Raw genomic sequence first — 21,342 nt, 5'->3', positions numbered from 1 at the left:
TTTTTATTGCTACATGTCAAACAAGTTACCAGGAGGTGCAGCAGATTCTCAGACAACCAATAAGGCCCAGCATTCATGATATACAGTACACACTCTTATGGATATGCAGTTGGGCAATTTGTTGAAAGGGGGGTGTTATAAAAAATGCTGCTGCTGTTGACTTTACAAACTCAAAACTATATTGTACAAACTTTTTTTGTTTCTAGGATTTACCAATCCTTTGAATAACTAAACTATAATTTAGTTGTATGACCACAGTTTTCTTTTTTTAACTGCTTCTGTGTGGCATGGAGTCAACCAACTTGTGTTACCTTTCAGCTGTTACTTCACTCCAAGATTCCTTCACGACATTCCACAATTAATTTCCATTTCTTGGTTTTGTTGTCAGTCCACAAGTTCTCAATTGGGATGAAGGTCTGGGTATTGGGCGAGCCACTTCATGACATTAGCTTTGTTTGTTTGGAACCAAACTTTGCATATTTACTAGTGTGTCTGCTGTAATTGGCTTGTTGAAACGCCAATTTCAAGGGCATGCCCTCTTCAGCATCAGGCAACATGACCTCTTCAAGAATTTTGACATAAGCATATCGATCCATAATCCCTAGTATGTGATACATAGGTCGTACACCATAGTAGGAGAAACATGTCCATAACATGATGGTTGCACTACCATGCTTCACTGTGTACTGTGGCTTGAATTCAGAAATTGGGGGTCGTCTCACAAACTGTCTGTGGCCCCTGGCCCCAAAGAGAACAATTTTACTTTCATCAGTCCACAAAATGCTCCTCCATTTGTCTTCATGCCAGGTGATGTGTTCTTTGCCATTGTGTACGATCTTCTGCACATGCCTTTTTTTTTTATTAACAGAGGGTGATTCTTGTAAACAGATTATCTTCAGACAGATGTCTTCTCACTGTCATAAAGTACTTACAGGTAACTCCAGACTGTCTTTGATCAACCTGGAGCTGATCATTGGTTGAGCCGTTGTCATTCTGGTTATACTGTCATTTTGATGGTTGTCTTCCTTCTTCTGCCACATGTCTCTGGTTTTGTTCTCCATTTTAAGGCATAGATTGTTTTATCTGAACAGCTCGTAATTTTTTGCACCTCTTTATCAGGTTTGCCCTCTCCAATCAAAATTTTAACTGCACTTCTGAACAATGTGGTGAACGACCCATTTTCCTGAGGCTTTCAAGGAGAAATGCATATTCAACAGGTGCTGACTTCATCCTTAAAAGTCAATGTCTGTACAAAAAAATAAATATGAGCGGAGACACGTCATCCATGCGCAAAGTTGCGGAAGTGTCATTCGACAACACCTAAGTGGTCGCTATATTGGCTGGATCTGCTGTCTGTGACGTCACACCGGACATTCGGCATTGAAAACACGATGTGGACCCTACTATGGGAAACAAACAACCCCCTTCTGACACGGAAGCTATTTTTGAAGAAGAGAACAACTAACAACCGAGTGAAGTTACCGGGGCAATATTACCCAATTGTTTCCAGTCATATTCAGATGATATGCGATCACGGCCAAACCGCCTCCCCGTCTGATGGTTCATCTCCACCGCGGCCCAGTGCAGTACATACTGCCGCGGCAGCGACAGACTCTAAGAGAGTATGCATGAGCCAGCCTGGCCAAAGCCATGCTCGCCCGGGAGGCACAACACGGCAGCCTTCGCGGGCAAGCTCGACGCGGAAGCCGTCCGATGCACACATCGACACATTTAACACCTGTCATACGTACGTGGTTCTTTTGTTACATTATGGATTATGTAGTCTGCCCCAACCTATTATTTTTTTTAGTAGCTGCATATACACCTACCTGTCATTTGGAACCCACGAAGCTCCCGTCCTTTGCACCCGTGCAATCCATTTTTCACGACGAACCGGGTCTCTTGCAAACTTATGAAGGGTAAATCCATCCTCCCGAGTGTTCAAGCAATGTCCGGCAATGCAACGAGCCTGCCTTTTGGCTAACACGAAGGAACAAAGACATACCTTCCCAGAGGTAAAACTAATAGAAACAAACGAGTCCACTTGAGGGGGGTCCTGCCATGTACGTCACTTCCTGCTTCTTCTCAAAAACAAATCCCTCGAGAGGATTTTCATGACGGGAGTTACAAAAAGCTGTATAGGTCAAAATCATGTTTTGTGGTGAAAAAAACGCATGGGTCCATGTCGGCTGCTGTTTTTTCATGAATAACATACTAAAAATCATGCATTTCATGACAGTGGCCCTTTAATTATGGTCCAGCCGATTCACACCTGTTTTACACAAAATTGATGACCTCATTGATGGAAAGCTACACTGCTATTTTTTTTTTTTTAAACAAACCCAATTCAACATCTTGGCCAGTTGCACAGCTCTAAGCTTGTGTATATCATGTACAGGCATGAGGATTTCGGCAAGTATGGTAACCGATCTTTCGGTTCCGTTGATTTTTGTCCTGGGAAACGGTGGGAAATTATTTTTCGGTTCCCATTGATAATGCTCATGGGAACCGGTTTTTACATGTACTTCAGAATAAAGCCTTAGCAGGCATGAGCATTTTGTCTTTTACGCTTAGCAACTGACATGTTTGACTAGCGTTTGAGTGACCTGGATATGAATAACTCGACCTTGTGCATGCGTAGCGCAGAAGCGGAAACCGGTGCTGTTTGTAAACCACACTGACAAAGGTGGGCGTTTTAATCATTAAAAATAAAGGGGTCCATGTAGGTTCGTTTTATACAGATTGTTGTATTTCGTTGAGAACTTGTTTTTCATTCCACACATGGGGGAATTTTATTAAAAGTAAGCCCTGAGATCTGGGAAACGGACTTTCGGTTCCGTATTTTCTCAGGCTGGGTAACGACACGGTAACGGAACGATCATTTCCGTGGAATGCTCATGCCTGATGAAGGATTCAGGTCTTGTTGGTTTTCTGAGAATCTACTGCACCAACTGCTACCTTGTTTGACACAGAGCAATAAAAAATATACTGAAAATGTGGATGTGCGTCATGTTTTTTGGATGAGCCAATACCCAACAAGATACATGTGAAAACTCCAGTATGCTGTTGTGTGCATACCTGAGGGCTGGTCATCTCATAGTCTGAATGTGTCACAGCAGAGTTGTAATATCGGTTACTGTACCGATAGTTGCGGTTGTCATTGGAGGAACCACTGGAACCACCTGGAAATAAGAACAGCTTTAATGTGAAGGAAAATGTATTCAACGTTCGATTTGTTTCCTGCTGGGCACCACTGTGGTGATCGTTGTTAGCACATCTTCTTCACAGTTGAGCGATACCAAGTTTGAAGCTTGGTTATGGCTTTTTTGTGGAGTGTCCGAAGTGGTCTGTCCTCTTTGTATTACGCAAAATAAGGAGGACTTAACTATTAATAATAAACAATAATAACGCATTACATTTATATTGAGGGCGACACTGTGGATCAGCTGGGAAAGCGTTGGCCTCGCAGTTCTGAGGTCCCGGGTTTGATCAAAGCCCCGCCTGTGTGAAGTTTGTATGTTCTCCTTGTGTCTGCGTGGCTTTCCTCCGGGGTCTCCGGTTTCCTCCCGCATCCCAAAAACATGCAACATTAATTGGTCACTCTAAATTGCCCCTAAGTGTGATGGTGTGTGTGACTGTTGTCTGTCTCTATGTGTCCTGCGATTGGGTGGCAACCTGCCCGTTCACAGCTGGGATAGGCTCCAGCACTCCCCGTGACCCTGTGAGGACAAGCGGCAAAGAAAATGGATGGATGGATTTATATTGAGTTTTTATAGGCACTTTACAATTGCACGCACTATTCACTCCCTCCACACAGACACTCTAGGGGTGATATGCTACTTGTGTACCTACAGCTGTCCTGGGGGAGTATGTTAATATAACTTCTAATGCTGATTGGGCCCCTCCTCGAGCCGTCACCTTATCGTGGTGGAGGGGTTTGTGCGTCCCGATGATCCCAGGAGCTCAGTTGTCTGGGGCTTCATGCCCCTGGTATGGTCACCCATGGCAAAAAGGTCGTAGGTGAGCGACCAGACAAAGTACGACTCTAAAACCCCTATGATGAGTTCAAAAATTGGATTTTTGTTTCCCTTGCCCGGACACGGGTCACCGGAGCCCCCTTTTGGAGCCAGGTGGGGCTCGAAGGGAAGTGCTTGGTGGCAGAGCCTCCACCCATGGGGCTCGGCCGGGCACAGCCGCCTGTGAGAGGGGCCATACGGGTTGAGTGTGATGTGAGCTGGGCGGTTGCCACAGGCAGGGACCTTGGCGAGCCAACCCCGGCTACAGAAACTAGCTCTAGGGACATGGAATGTCACCTCTTTTCAGGGAAGGAGCCCGAGTTGGTGCGTGAGGTCGAGAATGTCCGACTGATATAGTTGGACTTGCCTCTATGCACCACTTCGGCTCTGGCACAACTCCTCTTGAGAGAGGTTGGACTCTGTTCCACTCTGGAGCTGTCTACGGTGAGAGACGCCGAGCAGGTGTGGGTATATTTATTGCCCCCCGGCTAGGGGCCTGTACATTGGGGTTTACCCCGGATGGATGTTGATTGGGTTGCATCATATCTTTATGTTGTAATTAACTAAGAGAATCCATCCATCCGTCCATTTTCTACCGATTCTCCGGGTTGGGTCACGGGGGTAGTAGCTTCAGCAGGGATACACAACCTTCCCTTTCCCCAGCCACTTCCTTGAGCTCTTCTGGAGGGATCCTGAGGTGTTCTCAGGCCAGCCCAGAGACATTGTCTCTCCAGCGTGTCCTGGGTCGTCCCTAGGGTCTCTTTCCGGTGGGACATGGCCGCAACACCTCACCAGGAAGGCATCTGGATCAGATACCCCAGCCACATCATCTCGCTCCTTTCAATGCGGAGGAGCAGCGGCTTGACACTGACCCCCTCCCAGATGACAGAGCTTCTCACGCTATCTCTCAGGGAGAGGAAACTCATTTCAGCAACTTGTATTTGGGATATTGTTCTTTCAGTCACGACCCACATCTTTTGGCCATAGGTGAGGGTTGAAACAAAGATCAACAGGTAAATTGAGAGGTTCACGTTCCGACTTAGCTCCTTCTTCAGCACAATGAACCAATACAAAGTCTGCATCACTAAAAACGCTGTACCGATCCGCCTGTCGATCTCCCGCTCCATTCTTCCCTCACTCGTGAAGAAGACCCCAAGATACTTGAACTCCTCCACTTGGGGCAGGATCTCATGCTCACGCCACTCTTTTCTGACTGAGGACCATAGTTTCAGATTTGGAGGTGCTGATTCTCATCCCAGCTGTTTCACACTCTGCTGCGAACCGCTCCAGTGAGCCTTGGAGATCATGGCTTGATGAAGCCAACAGAACCACATCATCTGCAAAAGACCAGAGATGCGATTCTGAGGTCACCAAACCGCACACGCTCTACGCCTCGGCAGGGCCTAGAGATTCTGTCCATAAAAGTTATGGACAAAATCGGTGACAAAGAGTTGCCTTAGCGGAGTCCAACTCTCACCGGAAACAAGACCAAACTCTGACACCGGGACTGAACAGCCCGTACCAGTAGGTTTGGTACCCTATACTCCCAAAGAAACCCCCATAGGACTCCCCGAGTGATAAAGTCGAACGCCTTTTCCAAATCCACTAGGAGAATCTTTTTTTCAAAATTCAACTTATTTCTCTGGCAAAATAAAATATGTTTTGGAACACTGTGTGCAGTGTGTGTGTGTTTACCAGAGCTGGAAACAGAGCTAGTCGTGGAAGTTGAATGGGAGTGGTCCATGGCAGGAGAGGTGGATGTTGATGAACTAGTATTCGTTCCTTCATCTGTAGTCTTCTTGAAGAAGTTGTGCTGCAGGGCATAAAATGGGGTGATGCGGCTTTTGGGGTCATAGTCCAGCATGCGCAGGATCAGGTCTGGAGGAAGACAATGAAAGCATGATGATGTCAGTTACAAATTAGTGTTTGGAAATGATCAGCTAATAGGAAACCGGAGTGCCAAGAGAAAAACCATGTAGGCACAGGGAGAACAAACAAACTCCACGCAGGCGGGGTCGGGATTGAACCCGGGTCCTCAGAACTGTGAGGCCAATGCTTTACAGCTGTGCCACCATGACACCCCCCTACTCCACCCCTCACATAATGCATGTGGAATTCATATAAATAAATAAATGGGAAGGTCATAAACAAGGTTGAACTACAGTGAAGAGAGTAAGTATTTGAACACCCTGCTATATTGCAAGTTTTCCCACTTAAAAATCATGGAGGGGTCTGAAATTTTCATCGAAGGTGCATGTCAACTTGGAGAGAGATAATCTAAAAAGAAAAATCCAGAAATCACAATTTATGATTTTTCAACTATTTATTTATGTGATATAGCTGCAAGTAAGTATTTGAACACCTGAGAAAACCAATGTTGATATTTGGTACAGTAGCCTGTGTTTGCAATTACCATTAATTAGAAGGTTAAACATTTCCTCCAGTTGTTCACCAGGTTTGCACACACTGCAGGAGGGATTTTGGCCCACTCCTCCACGCAGATCTTCTCTAGATCAGACAGGTTTCTGGGCTGCCGCTGTCGTCTTCCTCCAAACACGGTTCGTGGAATTATGACCAAAAAGTTACATTTTGGTCTCATCTGACCACAAAACATTCTCCCATGAGTCCTCTGCATCATCCAAATGGTCAATGGCAAACTTAAGACGGGCCTTGACATGTGCTGGTTTAAGCAGGGGAACCTTCCGTGCCATGCATGATTTCAAACCATGACGTCTTAGTGTATTACCAACAGTCACCTTGGAAACGGTGGTCCCAGCGCTTTTGAGGTCATTGTTGTATAGTTTTGGGCGGATTCCTCACCTTTTTAAGGATCATTGAGACCCCACGAGGTGATATCGTGCATGGGGCTCCACTCCAATTGAGATTGACCGTCATTTTTAGCTTCTTCCATTTTCTAATGATTGCTCTAACGGTGGACCTTGTTTTGACCAAGCTGCTTGGCAATTTCTCAGTAGCCCTTTGCAGCCGTGTGGAGTTGTACAATTTTTTCTCTGGTGTCTTTGGACAGCTCTTTGGTCTTGGCCATAATACAAGTTTGAGTCTTACTGATTGTATGGGGTGGTCAGGTGTCTTTATGCAGGTAATGACCTCACACAGGTGCATCTGATTCAGGATAATACATGGAGTGGAGGTGAACTTTTAAAGGAGGACTAACTGGTCTTTGAGGGTCAGAATTCTAGCTGATAGACATGATTTCAAATATTTATTTGCAGCTGTATGACACAAATAAATCATTAAAAAAGTCATATTGCACATTCTTTATTTTTACAATGTAAGGTAATGCTACTTATACTTTATAATTTGTGAAAGTTTACCTTTGAATTTCAGGTAGTCGCAGGGGGCATGTCCTGGCTCACCTGCTCTCCGACCACCTGGCCCCCCCGTCTCTACACCCAAAATCTCATGAAGACGCCGAGAGGCTGGGGGCTTGTACTCCTGGAAAAAAAAACACGCACACAAAAATAATGAGAACTGGTGAAGGTTGTAAGTGCTTTAGTAAAACGCAACTATTGTACGACAGTAATTAAGAAATGGTTTCCCCAATCATGTCATTAAAGACAATGCAGGTCAAGGGCACTTCTGATTTGTTCAAACCTAGATGGAGCACTATCTTGGGTTCCTTTATTTAGCCTCTGGAATAAGTACTGTGTTTGTGAGTAAGAAAATTCAGATCTACATTCAAAGTAACACTTTCAGTGGTCCGTAAGAGTTTCGTTTGCTGTGTTCAGGAAACTAGCAGCACTACTAATCCGGTGATCAACAAAAAGGATGGACAGTTGGATGAAGACTAGCCGCTCAATCACAGAGACGTTTCTTTTGCTTGCATGTCTGTCTGTGTTGTGTTCCACCAACACATGGTTTAAGGAGAAAAGTTTGAATGGCTCGAAAATGTGATACCTTCTTGATATCCTTGTTCTTCTTCACTGTCCACAGCCCATCTGATAGCTTGTCAAAATACTTCCTGGCTTTTGGAGCTGCATCCAACATGTGGCTGGGAGGGACCCCCAACACTTCAACAATTTTGTTCATTTGGTCAACCTAAACAAGGAGATAATTTTGGATAGTCAACATTCACAATATTGAGAATTGTAAATATTATCCTGTGGATGAGAGGACAGTTTCTGAGTACGCGGTACATTATGAAAAAGGCTGTAGTAATTAGAATAGAATAGAATGTCATTTCTTGTCACGATATATCTTGTACAATGAGATAGGAGAGCTTCTCCTGTATCAGTGCATACGAAAGTGCAAGGTAAAAATAAATACATAATAATGTATAAAATAGCTATGAATGATGGGATACTGCACAAGTTGTTGAAATCAGCGTGCCTTCACATAGTGATTAATAGCATTAATTATATACGGTATAACAATTTGCAAAAGGAGACGATATGCTAACCTCATTGGAGCCACTGAACAGAGGCTCTCCTGTGTGCATCTCTACCAAGATGCATCCGAGAGACCACATGTCAATTGCCAGGTCATATGGCATTCCCAAGAGAACTTCAGGTGAGCGGTAAAACCTGCTCTGGATATACTGATAGATCTGATGGGAGGATGAGAAAACGTTGGAATTATTTCACAATACAACATGTATCTAATAAGTACACTACTGCTAAAAGGGGTTTTGTTTTTATGGTTAAAAAGTGTTGACAGTTTTTAACGGGTATTTTAAATCCTTTCCCGTGTAAGATTGCTGCTCACCCTCTGCCCGAGCTGGCAGGATGATCCAAAATCGACTATCTTGATGGCAGATCTCTTGGGGTTACACAGCAGTATGTTTTCTGGTTTCAGGTCGCAGTGGATAATTGACAGTTCTGGAGTGGCTAGGAATAATAACGCTGTGGACACGGAATTGAGATGCATCGTTAGAACCTTTGACATGGCCCTACACTAGTCACTAGTAAGTCAAGGGTGAAATGGTATAAAAATGTCAAGATTATGCGAGCTGTTACTGATACGCTCCCACCATGCTCAAAAATCACTTTGGTGACATACTGTAAGTGACATTATTCACACCGCTCTAATTTTGAAATTCATTTTAGTTATATTCAAGTTTATAAATGGATTTTTGTAAAATTGAACATCTCTATCCAGGTGTTAGCTCTTCCTGCTTTATGGACAGAGGTAGATTTGTTGCTGAAGGGCTGTTGTCAGGGATAACCACAATATTTTATTTTATATTTTAAAATTTCCCATTTTATTTCAATGAGTGATGAGAGACTTTTCTCCATGGAGCCACATTATTTATTCTGTATGTGCAAGGTGCACATTTAGGATGAGGTGGTGGTGAACATCTGCTAGGGTTACATCTCTGAGAAAATCTTCAAAATTCTCAAACAACACCAGAAAATGTTGCTGCATTTGTTGCATTGCTTTTTCCTCAAAAATAACCCACAAGAGTAGTCTAAAAATGCTTGACAAAACAGCAACAAAGTCCCAGGACAAAGTAAAATATCCATTCAGCCATCCATTTTCATTTTCACAACCAGCAACAAACATTTCGTCCTACTTCAGCAAGACTGAAACAAAGTTTTTTTCCAGTCAGGAAGTCTCGCAGGAAAAAAAGCTAGATTCAGACTACACTGCAAGACGTCATTCGCCGAAATGAGGATATATCCAGTACAAAAAGGGTTGTGTGAGCAAAGCTCACTGCGAGAAATTTAGGAAGACATCATTATGTTGGAGCTCCTGTCACCTTGACATTTAAAAACAGCCCACGTTATGGAAAATGTGTGTGGGGATCTGTTTAAAAAAAAAAAAAAAGGACATTTGTTTCATGTCCGTTATCAGTAACTAACTTGTCCATCAAAGGATACCCACGTGATACAAGTTAAACACTTGCTCACGATAGTGTCCCCTGACTGACATTTTGGTTGACTATTTTTAGAGCCAACAGTCAGTTGCCTTGGCTGAAGGAAAGACTTGTGCACTCACTGCCCTCATACGTGCGAGTGTATGTGTGCGCATTTTACTGTATAACCTACCTGTACAGAGCTGCTGTGCAAATTTCCGGGTGAGGTTAAGGGAGACCCCTCTGAAGTTGGTGTTCCTCAACAGGTCATACAGATTGTAGCTCAACAACTCAAACACCAAACAAAGATGGTTCCTAAACATAAAATGACGCTTCAGGTGGACTACACACACACACACCACACACACACACACACACACACACACACACACACACGCAAGCACAAACACAAACAGAGAAATGAGACATGATGTTGAGTGACATGAGAATAAGGTCAACCAGATACAGAAAAACATTTCCTCTAATAAAAACTATGCAGACTATCCTTCAAATTATAGGTGGCACTTTAAAAACTTGTAATACTTCAAAAGTATGTGGACAATAATTTCAGCCCATATAATTATATTTCCCGTCTATTTTCTTTTAAACAGGTGGAATTCTAACTTTTTTGTCACTCCTTTTTAAAAACTTTGTTCTATTTGACTGAATGCCTTTAATTCTCAATATATAACGACCAGAGAAAAAGAAAAACACAGTTTCATCTTAAAAAGTCTACAGTGACAGGAAAACTGTTCCAGCATAAAAAGACTACAGATCATCCTTCTGTTTGGTAGAACAGCCAAACAGCGCGCACGCGCACGCACGCACACACGCACACACGCACACACACACACACACACACACACACACACACCAAAGTGTAGCTTTTTAGCCAACTGCTGCTAATACATACAAAAAAACGGGCAATCTGTGACCTATGCACAGAGCCATGCTTTCCCATTATTTTTCAGTTTTCCATCTTACCTATGTAATATTTCATCTCAGTATCATGCTTGTTCATGAGCTCCAGCAGGCGAAGTTCAATCTGTGCCTGGTTTAGAAATGCCTTTTTGTTCTTGATGATCTTGATGGCGACCCATTCCTGCTCATGGTGGTCGTAGGCCTTCACCACCTTCATGCACATTGTAAACATGAGATGGGGTTGAAACTGCTGCTTGAAATCCAACACAATCATAAAGTGACTGATTATAATAATGTTTGGGACTGAACATTGGTGACTTTGTCCCGGCAGTTTGTGAGTCACGGGTCATGCTTTGTTGCAAATTAACAAGGATCTTCTAACATGTACATTAGTTCAGTGGAAATTCTAAATTGTAGGTGTGAATGTCTCTCTTTGTGACACCCCTGAAATAGACTGGTGATCAGTCCACGATGTACTCCACCTTCTGTGCTAAAATGCCTCGGATGTTTTTCATCTTACTTGTAACGCTTCATTGAATAACCAGTCGAGAAAATGGATGGATGGATGATAGTGTTTCCAGAAAGCTATCGTCTTCTGTTGACATGTCGAGCTACGAATTTCGAGTTTTTACAGAGATGCTTCTTCAGCCCTCACCTGTCCAAAGGAGCCCTTCCCAATCAGTGAGTCTATCTCGTAGCGGTCCAGCCACTTTTCACCATTTTTGACGATGTAATCATAATTGTCGTCATCATAACCATCATTGTAGACTTTTCTCTCCTTCTTAGTAGTGCTATCTTCAGGAGGGACCTGCTGGGCCCGCCGCTTCTTCTTTGTATAATACACCTGTAGATAAAGAAAGCTTATTATGTCAAAGCAAGTTAAATGAAATGGTCTTTCAGCATTACATTCATAAGAAACATGATCAATCTTATGGTATGATGTGATATACTATAATTGTAAATAATAATATGCAGTATTAAAGGGTTTCAGTTTTCATGTGGCATTATCTACAGTTGTTTACAGTGTTCCTTCGTTATTCGCGGGGATGGAAGAAATGTAAACCCCACAAATAATGAAAATCTATGAATAATGAATGCAGTATTTATATACCAATGTATAATATGTACACACTCATGGTGTCACATCAAAACAAATTATCACACCACAGAAAACAGAATAGCACAACGAACAAATAATAAAAGAATGACTCACGAAATAAATTACACAAAAACCCAGCATGCTTTGTGGCACTAAGGACATTTGGAGTGCTGCAAAGAATGCTGGGAGCATGTAAATAGCGTTTAAAGTGCATGTTTTCTGTAAATTATTTCGTGAGTCATTCTTTCATTTGTTTTATTATTCGCTAGTTACGCTACTCTGTTTGGTGTGGTGTGATAATTTTAGTTTCGATGTGACACCCTGCATGTGTACAACATCGTCAGTAATGACCAGCCTACACAAGCAGTGTGTGGGGCAATGTAAGTTTCTTCTGCTTAGAGATATGAAGTGCAATAGATAGTTTTCATTCTTTGATCTTTTATCTTGAAAGTCCTTTGACAAATGAACACTGTAACCGGAGGTGATTGAGGCACTTGTGCTGGAGTGAGGAATAAAGAAAGAAGCCACATGTGAAACTCGAGAGCAAGTACTGTCCCGTTATTATTAGATTGAGCTCTATTACTTCTCGTATATAGCAAGTGTGGTGTAATTGTGATTGTGTCGAAGCGAAACGCTACGAGACAGGACGATAAGGAAGTGAGCTACCAGAGGTTGTCTGGGTACAAGAGAAATAAATATCACCCACGTTAAAAATGTCTATGTTATTCAATAACACGACAGCAAGATCATAACATGGTGTCAGAGTGACAGGAGTATAACTACTGTCATGGCTCTGCCGGTCCCTGTCCTGGCCGTATCGGACCCCAAGGCGGCACATACCTGCCGCAATTGGCGGTGGCGCACACCTACGCCTCGTCTCGAGTAATTGTGTCCCAGTTATATAGAACCACACGTACAGTCTGGCTTTTGCCAAATCGTTGCTTCATGGCTCGTTCCCCCATTCTCGTAATCCCGTCCTGATCTCTCGTATACCGAATCCTGCCTGCCCACCTGCCTCCTATGCCTGACGTTCTTGTTACTGCTGGTCCTGTTGACTGCCTGCCTAATCCCCGACAGTGGACCGAATAAACACTTTTCCTGAACACCCTCTGCGTCTCCCGAGTCGTGCATTTGGGTCCAACCCCGTGTTCTGGTCATGACAACTACGGACTCACGGTAAAAAAAAAAAAAAAACTCGGGGGAAAAAAAAACGAACGAAGACGATGACGAATTGACCATGATGGAGGCCTACGTACGGTGTTCCAAGCCTGAGGATGGACTGGGACTCATCCAATTTACCAGATCAGTGGCGGAGATTCAAGCAACACTCCAAACTCATGTTCACACGACTGCTTAAAAACATAGTTGAAGAGGAAAAGTGCAGTTCCTCCTGTTGTGGATCAGAGACAAAGGACGGGATGTCGGCAATATGTGGACACTGACCGGAGACTCAGATAAGTTGCAAAAAACGTATTACAAAAAAATTCTCTACCTCACTTCAAAAGCAAACCCCGTATTTATTAAATATAAGTTTCACGAGAAGGCGCAACGTAACTATGAATCATGTGAGCACTTTGTGATGGAACTCGAGGTGTTGGTTAAAGTCTCTAACTACACAAACAGCGATGAGATGGTCAGAGACCGAATAGTTTTTGGTACCAACTCAGCGAGTGTGCGCGAAAAGTTACACAGCCAGGGGCTGGCACTCACGCTTGAAAAAAAGCGATCGGCATAGCCCGCTCCCACAAGTTAGCAAAAGTGCAGCTAAAGACAATGGCTAGCGACAACCACGAGGTTCACGTTATCCACTGCAAAGATGGAAAGCAAAGTTTCACTGCAGGTTCTAGTAGGTATATTGATAACCCAAACACCTCAGGATACACCTAAAGATATGTAGAAAATGTGGAGAATACCAGAGTAAATAAGCTGAATGCCCAGCAAAAGGTAAACAATGCCTGAAGTGTCAGACCCCTTTTTCTGTCCGTTCTTACAATCATAAGCCACACAATGAAATACCATGATAAAAAGGCCCTAAGATGCTTGTAAGCATGCCAATATTCACAAAAAGATCACTAAAAAACCTGAGTTGTAGTGTAGTTTTGCTGTCCGGTAGGCGTCGTAAACAAAAGTCATGTGACTCATGACATCACATGAAAATTATCCATTGTTCCTCTCAGCCTCGTGAGCTCCATTATACGGTAGCTTACATACATGCTAAAACCCTTGTTGGCAGCCATGCTACGTGTAATTAGTGTATTTACAGTGAAGAAAAAAAATATTTGAACACCCTATTGCAAGTTCTCCCACATAGAAATCATGGAGGGGTCTGAAATTTTCATCATTAGTGCATGTCCACTGTGAGAGAGAGAATATAAAAAGAAAAATCCAGAAATTACAATGTATGATTTTTTTTAACGATTTATTTGTGCTGCAAAAATGGTATTGGAACACCTGAAAAATGTTAATATTTGATACAGTAGCCTTTGTTTGCAATCACAGAGATCAAACGTTTCCTGTAGTTGTTCAGCAGGTTTGCACACACTGCAGGAGGGATTTTGGCCCACTCCTCCACACAGATCTTCTCTAGAACAAACAGGTTTCTGGGCTTTCGCTGAGAAACATGTAGTTTCCACTCCTTCCAAAGATTTTCTAATGGGTTTAGGTCTGGAGACTGGCTAGGCCATACCAGAACTTTGATATGCTTCTTACGGAGCCACTCTTTGGTTTTCCTGCCTGTGTGCTTCAGGTCATTGTCATGGTGAAAGACCCAGCCACGACCCATCTTCAATGCTCTGACTGAGGGAAAGAGGTTGTTCCCCAAAAACTCACAATCCATGGCCGCGGTCATCCTCTCCTTAATACAGTCTTCCTGTCCCATGTGCAGAAAAACACCCCCAAAGCATGATGCTACCACCCCCATGCTTGACATTAGGGATGGTGATCTTGGGATGGAACTCATCATTCATCTTCCTCCAAACACGGTTAGTGGAATTATGACCAAAAAGTTCAATTATGGTCTCATCTGACCACAAAACTTCCTCCCATGACTCCTCTGTATCATCCAAATGGTCATTGGCAAACTTAAGATGGGCCATGACATGTGCTGGTTTAAGCAAGGGAACCTTCCATGCCATCCATGATTTCAAACCATGACGTCTTTGTGTATTACCAACAATCACCTTGGAAACGGTGGTCCCAGCTCTTTTCAGGTCATTGACCAAGTCCTGTCGTGTAGTCCTGGGCTGATTCCTCACCTTTCTAAGGATCATTGAGACCCCACGAGGTGATCTCTTGCATGGGGCTCCACTCCGATTGAGATTGACTGTCATGTTTAACTTCTTCCATTTTGTAATGATTGCTCCAACAGTGGACCTTTTTTCCACCAAGCTGCTTGGCAATTTCTCCGTAGCCCTTTCCAGCCGTATGGAGTTGTACGTTTTTGTCTCTGGTGTCTTTGGACAGCTCTTTGGTCTTGGTCATGTTACAAGTTTGAGTTTTACTGATTGTATCGGGTGTACAGGTGTCTTTATGCAGCTAACAACCGCACACAGGTGCATCTGATTAAGTTGAAGTGGAGGTAAACTTTTAAAGGCGGACTAACGGGTCTTTGAGGGTCAGAATTCTAGCTGATACTTATTTGCAGCTGTATCACATAAATCATTTAAAAAAAATCATATATTGTAATTTCTGGATTTTTCACTTAGACGATCTCTCTCACAGAGGACATACACCTAGGATGAAAATTTCCGACCCCTCCATGATTTCTAAGTGGGAGAACTTGCAATATAGCAGGGTGTTCAAATACAATTTTCTTAACTGTAAGTCTTCCTTGTTGGAAAAGTCACACAACAACATTTGCAAATCTTGGAACTCAGTGTGCACGTAAGGTGCCCTACATTGTAAGCTGCAATGTCTAATGGGGACACGTACAAGCCTGCACTCTAGATATGTTCTTCAGATGGTAAAAAGCAGTTTTGTGATTGATTTGATATGACTGTTGAAAGTCAGGTTGCAATCTATCAGGACTCCAAGGTTTTGGACTTCGTCTTTGGTTTTTATAATGAATGAGTCCAGGTATTTTCTCACTGCAATTTTCTTTTCTTTATTCCGAAAACAATTGTCTCAGTTTTGTTGTGGTTTAGTTGAAGATAATTTTGGCTCATCCAGTTATCTGCTTTAGACAGTGCCACAACACCTCAGCTGAGCTGAAATCAACTGGAGACACAGCTAAATATAACTGTCTCATCTGCATAGTTATGATAATCAAAATTAAAGTTTTGAAGAATTTGTCCCACGGGTAGCATATACAGGCTGAACAGGAGGGGTCCAAGGACTGGCCCTTGAGGGACCCCATAGGTCTGCATTTATTAAGATTGAGCACTTCCAATGGTTACAAAGTAGCGTCTTTACCCTAGGTAGGATCTAAACCATTCAGGGAGTGTTCATTTTAGTCCTACCCATGTTTCCAACCTGTTCAGGCATTATATTATGATCTACAGTATGAAAAGCCACATTGAGATACAACAACACCAAAATTGACACCTTTCCTGAGCCAGTATTCAACCTTTAATCAATTAGCACGTTGATAAGAGCAGATTTTGTACTGTGATGAGTTTGGAAACCTGATTGAAATTTGTCAAAAAGTCCATTTAAATTTCAGAAATTGTAATTTTGATTAAAAATAACTCAACAATCTTGGCTATATAAGGGAGATTTGAGATGGGGCTATAGCTTGTGAACATGGAATTGTCCAGTGCTCTGTTTTTTTTTTAAAGAGGGTTAATAGCAGCTACTTTGAAAGCTTTATGAAACTTGCCAGACTGACGTAAGCAATTCATTATTTGCTGTAAATCAGGTAGCACTGACTTCACAATCGTTTTTTGAAAAAGTCAGATGGTATTAAGTTGAGGTAGCTCGTTGATGGTTTCAGCTGCTGAACAGTTTTCTCTACAGTATTTTAGTCAACTGTAACAAATTCTGACAAGGTAATAGAGTTTTCCCTGGGTAACTTCAGATGTAGAATAATTTTCTCCTTTTGCAGATATGAGCTGTCATTTGACCTGATGGGTTGTACTTTTTTTCATTAAAACAACAGGCAAACTTATTGGATTTGTCAGGTGTTACGAGTTCTGGAGCTATTTTATTTTATTTTTTTTTGGGGGGGGGGTGATGATCTTGTCAACCACAGCAAAGAGAGTGTGAGTATTGTTGGGGTTCTTACTGATGATTTCAGAAAAGCGTTGTTGTCTTCCCCTGACTAACTCTTGGATAAAATTACAAAGACAGTCTGCAGAGGTCATAGTCGATTTGGAATTTAGTTTTTCTCCACTTACACTTTGCTTTCCTACACTTTGATTTAAAGCTCTTGACCATCATTGTACTCCTCCACAGTATTCTAGGTTGCCTCAGGATGCTCTTAGTTGTAACAGGAGTGACAGCATTCATGGCATTTAAGATTCTCGAGGTGAAATTGTCCAAAGGTTCATCAACTGTCTCAGCATTTACAGTCTGCAGCACAGCCACAGTCTCTATCAACTTTGTGGCAGTAATCTCATGCTGTGTGTGTCCGTGCATACGTCTCCCCTGCGTTTCCGACCTCAGTTAAACGACTGTTGTAGGAAAGATTAACAAAGGTTTTATAATGAAAGATTTAGGGAAATATATGTAGTTTTAATCTTAGTCTCAAATATGTAAAGTAAAAATACTGTTGACATAGTTTAATTATTCTGGTACCCAGATATACATATATGAAAATTTCCATGTTGTGTGTGGGGGGGTGGTTGCTGGTTGGGGTGGAGGGGAGTGAGGGTGGTAGGAGCGGTCCTACTTTGCGGTTTTAAATATTTCGTGGGGGGGTTCTGGTCCCCATTAACTGCAAAAAATGAGGGATTACTGTACCTACAAGTTGCAGCTAACGTGGCTAAATGTGATACCGAGTCGTGGAGGTGAACGTCCGCCTTGCGTCGCTTGTAATCGCAGCACAAGTCAATAATCATTGGCGCCATGAGAGTGAATAAATTCTATACTCTTTAAGGCAAGTATCGTAATAACGGAGGACAGGCGCGGGACAAGACAAGAGACAGACGGCAAACACCATGCAAATCGCTAAACTATCACATGAAGTTGTAAAACAAAACTGAGTGTTTGGTACAGTAAGCTTGTCACATTGGCCTGGCTGGAACCACATTACAGCGGAGATTTACCAACTTTGAAGAGAAAATAGTAGCCAAATTAGTATGTGTTTGTAGAGGACAGTAATAGACTAGACAGCCATAACAGGAACTGGAAACCAGAAACATATTGGTTCACTGATGGTACATCTCACAAGTCATGAGAAATGAACCTCTAATTTAAAACTACACAAGTAGAATAAAAAAAAAAATATATATATATACATAAACACACACACACACACACACACACACACACACACACACACACACACACACACACACTTTTTTGGACCCGCAGTTTTCTCAGACAACGTTGTATGTTCCAGTATAGCTTTTGTTAGCGTTTTATCGCGTATTTGGGTTCTTTAACAATAGATATGATTAAGAGGTGTAGTCACGGACTTTATAATAGTGACGACAGGAATCCTGAAAGGCTAGTTGGTGGAGTTCAATTCGTACCCTTTCCAAAACCGAAGACCCAGTACGAAAAATGTCTTTGATGGATCAAACTTTGTGGAAGACCGCATCATCAACTGAATCCATCTAAAATCAACCAGAACAGAAGACCGAGTACGAAAAATGTCTTTGATGGATAAAACTTTGTGGAAGACCACATGATCAACTGAATCCATCAACCGGAACAGATATGTTTGCACGAAGGTAAGCCTTATATTTGATTTTCAATACATGTCTCATATAAATGAATTAGCAGTTCTTCGCTTGCATAACATAGCTACGTGTGAATGATTGACACACTTGATCTGTGTTGAGCGATATTTTGCGATGATCTGACTGCACAAACGTGTCTCTGTTCGGCGGTGAGCTAAGCTATACCGGACTACCAGTCCTAAAAGCCTTCGACGTGCACCGAGACACCAAGACTGAAGGAAGGATGTTTGAGGACACTAAAGTAGTGATTGTCGTACTCGGTCGGGACTTACGTAGGTTCGGCACTAATTCAAGAATAATTATTGAGGGGAGCGCGTGACGTTCCACAAAGAAAACGAGAGAAACAACTCGTAAATCAAGCCTCGCCTTCTTTTCCTTCATACGGCGGTTCACAAACGACTATACAGATACATATACCGATTCTGCACACAAGTGTGATATGTAACACGAAAATAGGAAACTGTCAATGACAAATTCGTGTTTGGGTTATAATATATTATATTATGTGGCTTCTCGGTCTTCCTCTGACTCTGGAAAGATCTTGCGCTAATATCAATGGTTTCTCCGTCGATATACATGTAAATACCATTGAAATACCCCTCGCTGAAATACTTGAAGCCCTGCTGTCTGCTTTTCAAAGATATTTCACTGTTAGCTAAGAATACGAGTGAGAAATCAGCCGGTAAATCGGACAGTTTCGCTCTATTCTTTTCTTGCTGCACCGACCTTTTTGCTAATTGTTTGTCTGACGTAGGCGCACGTGGCGTGACGTCACTTCAGGAGGCGTGGTTAAGTGCCCTGTACGGAGGGGTCAATTGGGAAATGTGCATTATTTCGGCAGCAATAGTGGATAAAGGAAATAGAAAAATATGTCTGCAAATGCATCTGCCAAGTTGATGCAATACATACTTTAAAATGGGAAACATGGAATTGGTCCAAATCATTCTGGAAGTAAATTTCCATGTGTTGGCATCCCTGCAGTCATAGCTATGAATACAATTTTAATCATAACATTTAAACGAATGTAAAGCCTTTTGTGTTCCATTTTTTTTTGTAGGAAATGAGCTTACAAATAATCTTTGATTGCTTGATTGACTTGGTCGTTGACCTTGGGTTCCTCATTTTCAGTCAAGAATTTTCATTTTGATGCACCACTAATTAACAATTGGTGCGTTTGATTTATTTTTGTTGTAATAAATGTAAAGCGCACTAATGAATATTAAAATGAATAAATAAAACAAATCAGGAAGGGGGCAAATACTGTCTATTGTATACATTTACCGTATAATTCCATGTAATGTATATGCTTCCCTCCGAAGCCCACATAGATTTAACCATTTTTTCATTATTGTTGAATTTAAAATCAATCCAAAATAGAGGATTAATTTTGATCACAAACAGAAACCGAAATGGAGACAAGCAAACATCAATCGTGTTGTTTGTACAACAGTTGTTGTTTGTAGTGTACAGGTTTCAGTTTCCAGGGTCATACCTCATTGATGTGCTTGTATGTTTTGATGAGGTCTACAGAGAGTTTCCGCAATGGGGCACTGGCAGGGTCTCTGAAACTCGGGGGGATTCTCCGCTGGAGTATGGTCATATCAGACAGCACCTATCGAGGAACATTAACACATCAGCAATGGTCGATTCTAGTGAAGGAAATACAAAGTACATGATTTCAGAAGTATTCATGATTTAATCTTATTCAATCCAGAATCACCTTCTTATGAAAATCAATCAAAAGAAAGACATCATTGGAACCATCATTCCATTATTTTGAGCAAGTGAACAGAGTTAAATGTTCAATCAATACTGGTTAGAGACTAAGGCATGAGCTGTCATCATCAGCCAATGAACATGAATGTAAGTGAAGCTAATAGGTGGCATATATAAAAGTGTTTATGGCACAGGTGTCAAAGATCTGGCCCGCCACGTGATTTTATGTATCCCTCGAAGGCAAATCATGTGATTCCATGATTCTTCTTAGAACCTGTACCACTATTTCAAATTGTTATATAAATGATAATGTTGAGATACTGGAAGCATTTTTGTGTTACTAAACATGAACAATTTTTGAAAAACCTATTACCCTTGATTTCTGACTCAAAATTAGTTCATACATTTTGTGTGGAAATATGATGAGGCGAGTAAAGACTTATGGTTTCACAGTTTCAGCAGCCATTTGAAGGAAACCATAATTACAATACGACCCGTTGTAAAAATTAGTGTGACACTGTCTACATTCTCGGGAGCAGAAAAGTGATTTGCAAAGTTAATTCATTTGGACATTCCTTGTAGCATTCAAACATTTAAAATACAATTACATGTATCGATAGATTTAGGTTACATCGTGAGCTTCACCTTGAGGCTAGAGTCATGTAAGGTAGTCACTATGTCGTAGCCACTGGACAGGAGCATGATTAATTTGGTTTACAATTAATTTGATGCCCAAACCAAGTTAAACCTAGATAGCACACCTCTGCATTCGAGCATCTTTTAGCGTAGGTTGTTTCAGATATTGAACAGACACAATACTGTGTTCATGTCTGAGTCCTTATGACATTGACTACAGTATATTCTTTTATTAAACATTAATTGGCTGGAGGTTTAACGGTACCACAGCTTCAGAGTTTTGGGCTCACACTTCTG

At 42.0% G+C, this 21,342-nt stretch overlaps 1 protein-coding gene across 11 annotated transcripts in view; it reads right to left on the bottom strand.

The window, feature by feature from the left end:
* Window positions 1-21,342, bottom strand: part of dyrk1b (dual-specificity tyrosine-(Y)-phosphorylation regulated kinase 1B) — a 124,613-nt gene that overhangs the window by 1,999 nt on the left and 101,272 nt on the right. For all 11 annotated transcript variants that reach the window (XM_061821061.1, XM_061821062.1, XM_061821063.1 and 8 more), the window contains 10 exons: window positions 20,186-20,305; window positions 11,408-11,596; window positions 10,816-10,963; window positions 10,025-10,174; window positions 8,742-8,878; window positions 8,437-8,583; window positions 7,935-8,075; window positions 7,352-7,472; window positions 5,712-5,894; window positions 3,079-3,182 (listed from right to left, as the gene is read on the bottom strand). In XM_061821061.1, coding sequence (XP_061677045.1) covers window positions 3,079-3,182; window positions 5,712-5,894; window positions 7,352-7,472; window positions 7,935-8,075; window positions 8,437-8,583; window positions 8,742-8,878; window positions 10,025-10,174; window positions 10,816-10,963; window positions 11,408-11,596; window positions 20,186-20,305 — 1,440 coding nt within the window. The remainder of the gene's footprint in view (window positions 1-3,078; window positions 3,183-5,711; window positions 5,895-7,351; window positions 7,473-7,934; window positions 8,076-8,436; window positions 8,584-8,741; window positions 8,879-10,024; window positions 10,175-10,815; window positions 10,964-11,407; window positions 11,597-20,185; window positions 20,306-21,342) is intronic.

This window comes from Syngnathoides biaculeatus, chromosome 5 (genome assembly GCF_019802595.1).
Source record: "Syngnathoides biaculeatus isolate LvHL_M chromosome 5, ASM1980259v1, whole genome shotgun sequence".
Taxonomy (NCBI): Eukaryota; Metazoa; Chordata; class Actinopteri; order Syngnathiformes; family Syngnathidae; genus Syngnathoides; species Syngnathoides biaculeatus.
This window is presented reverse-complemented; position numbering and strand designations above follow the sequence as displayed.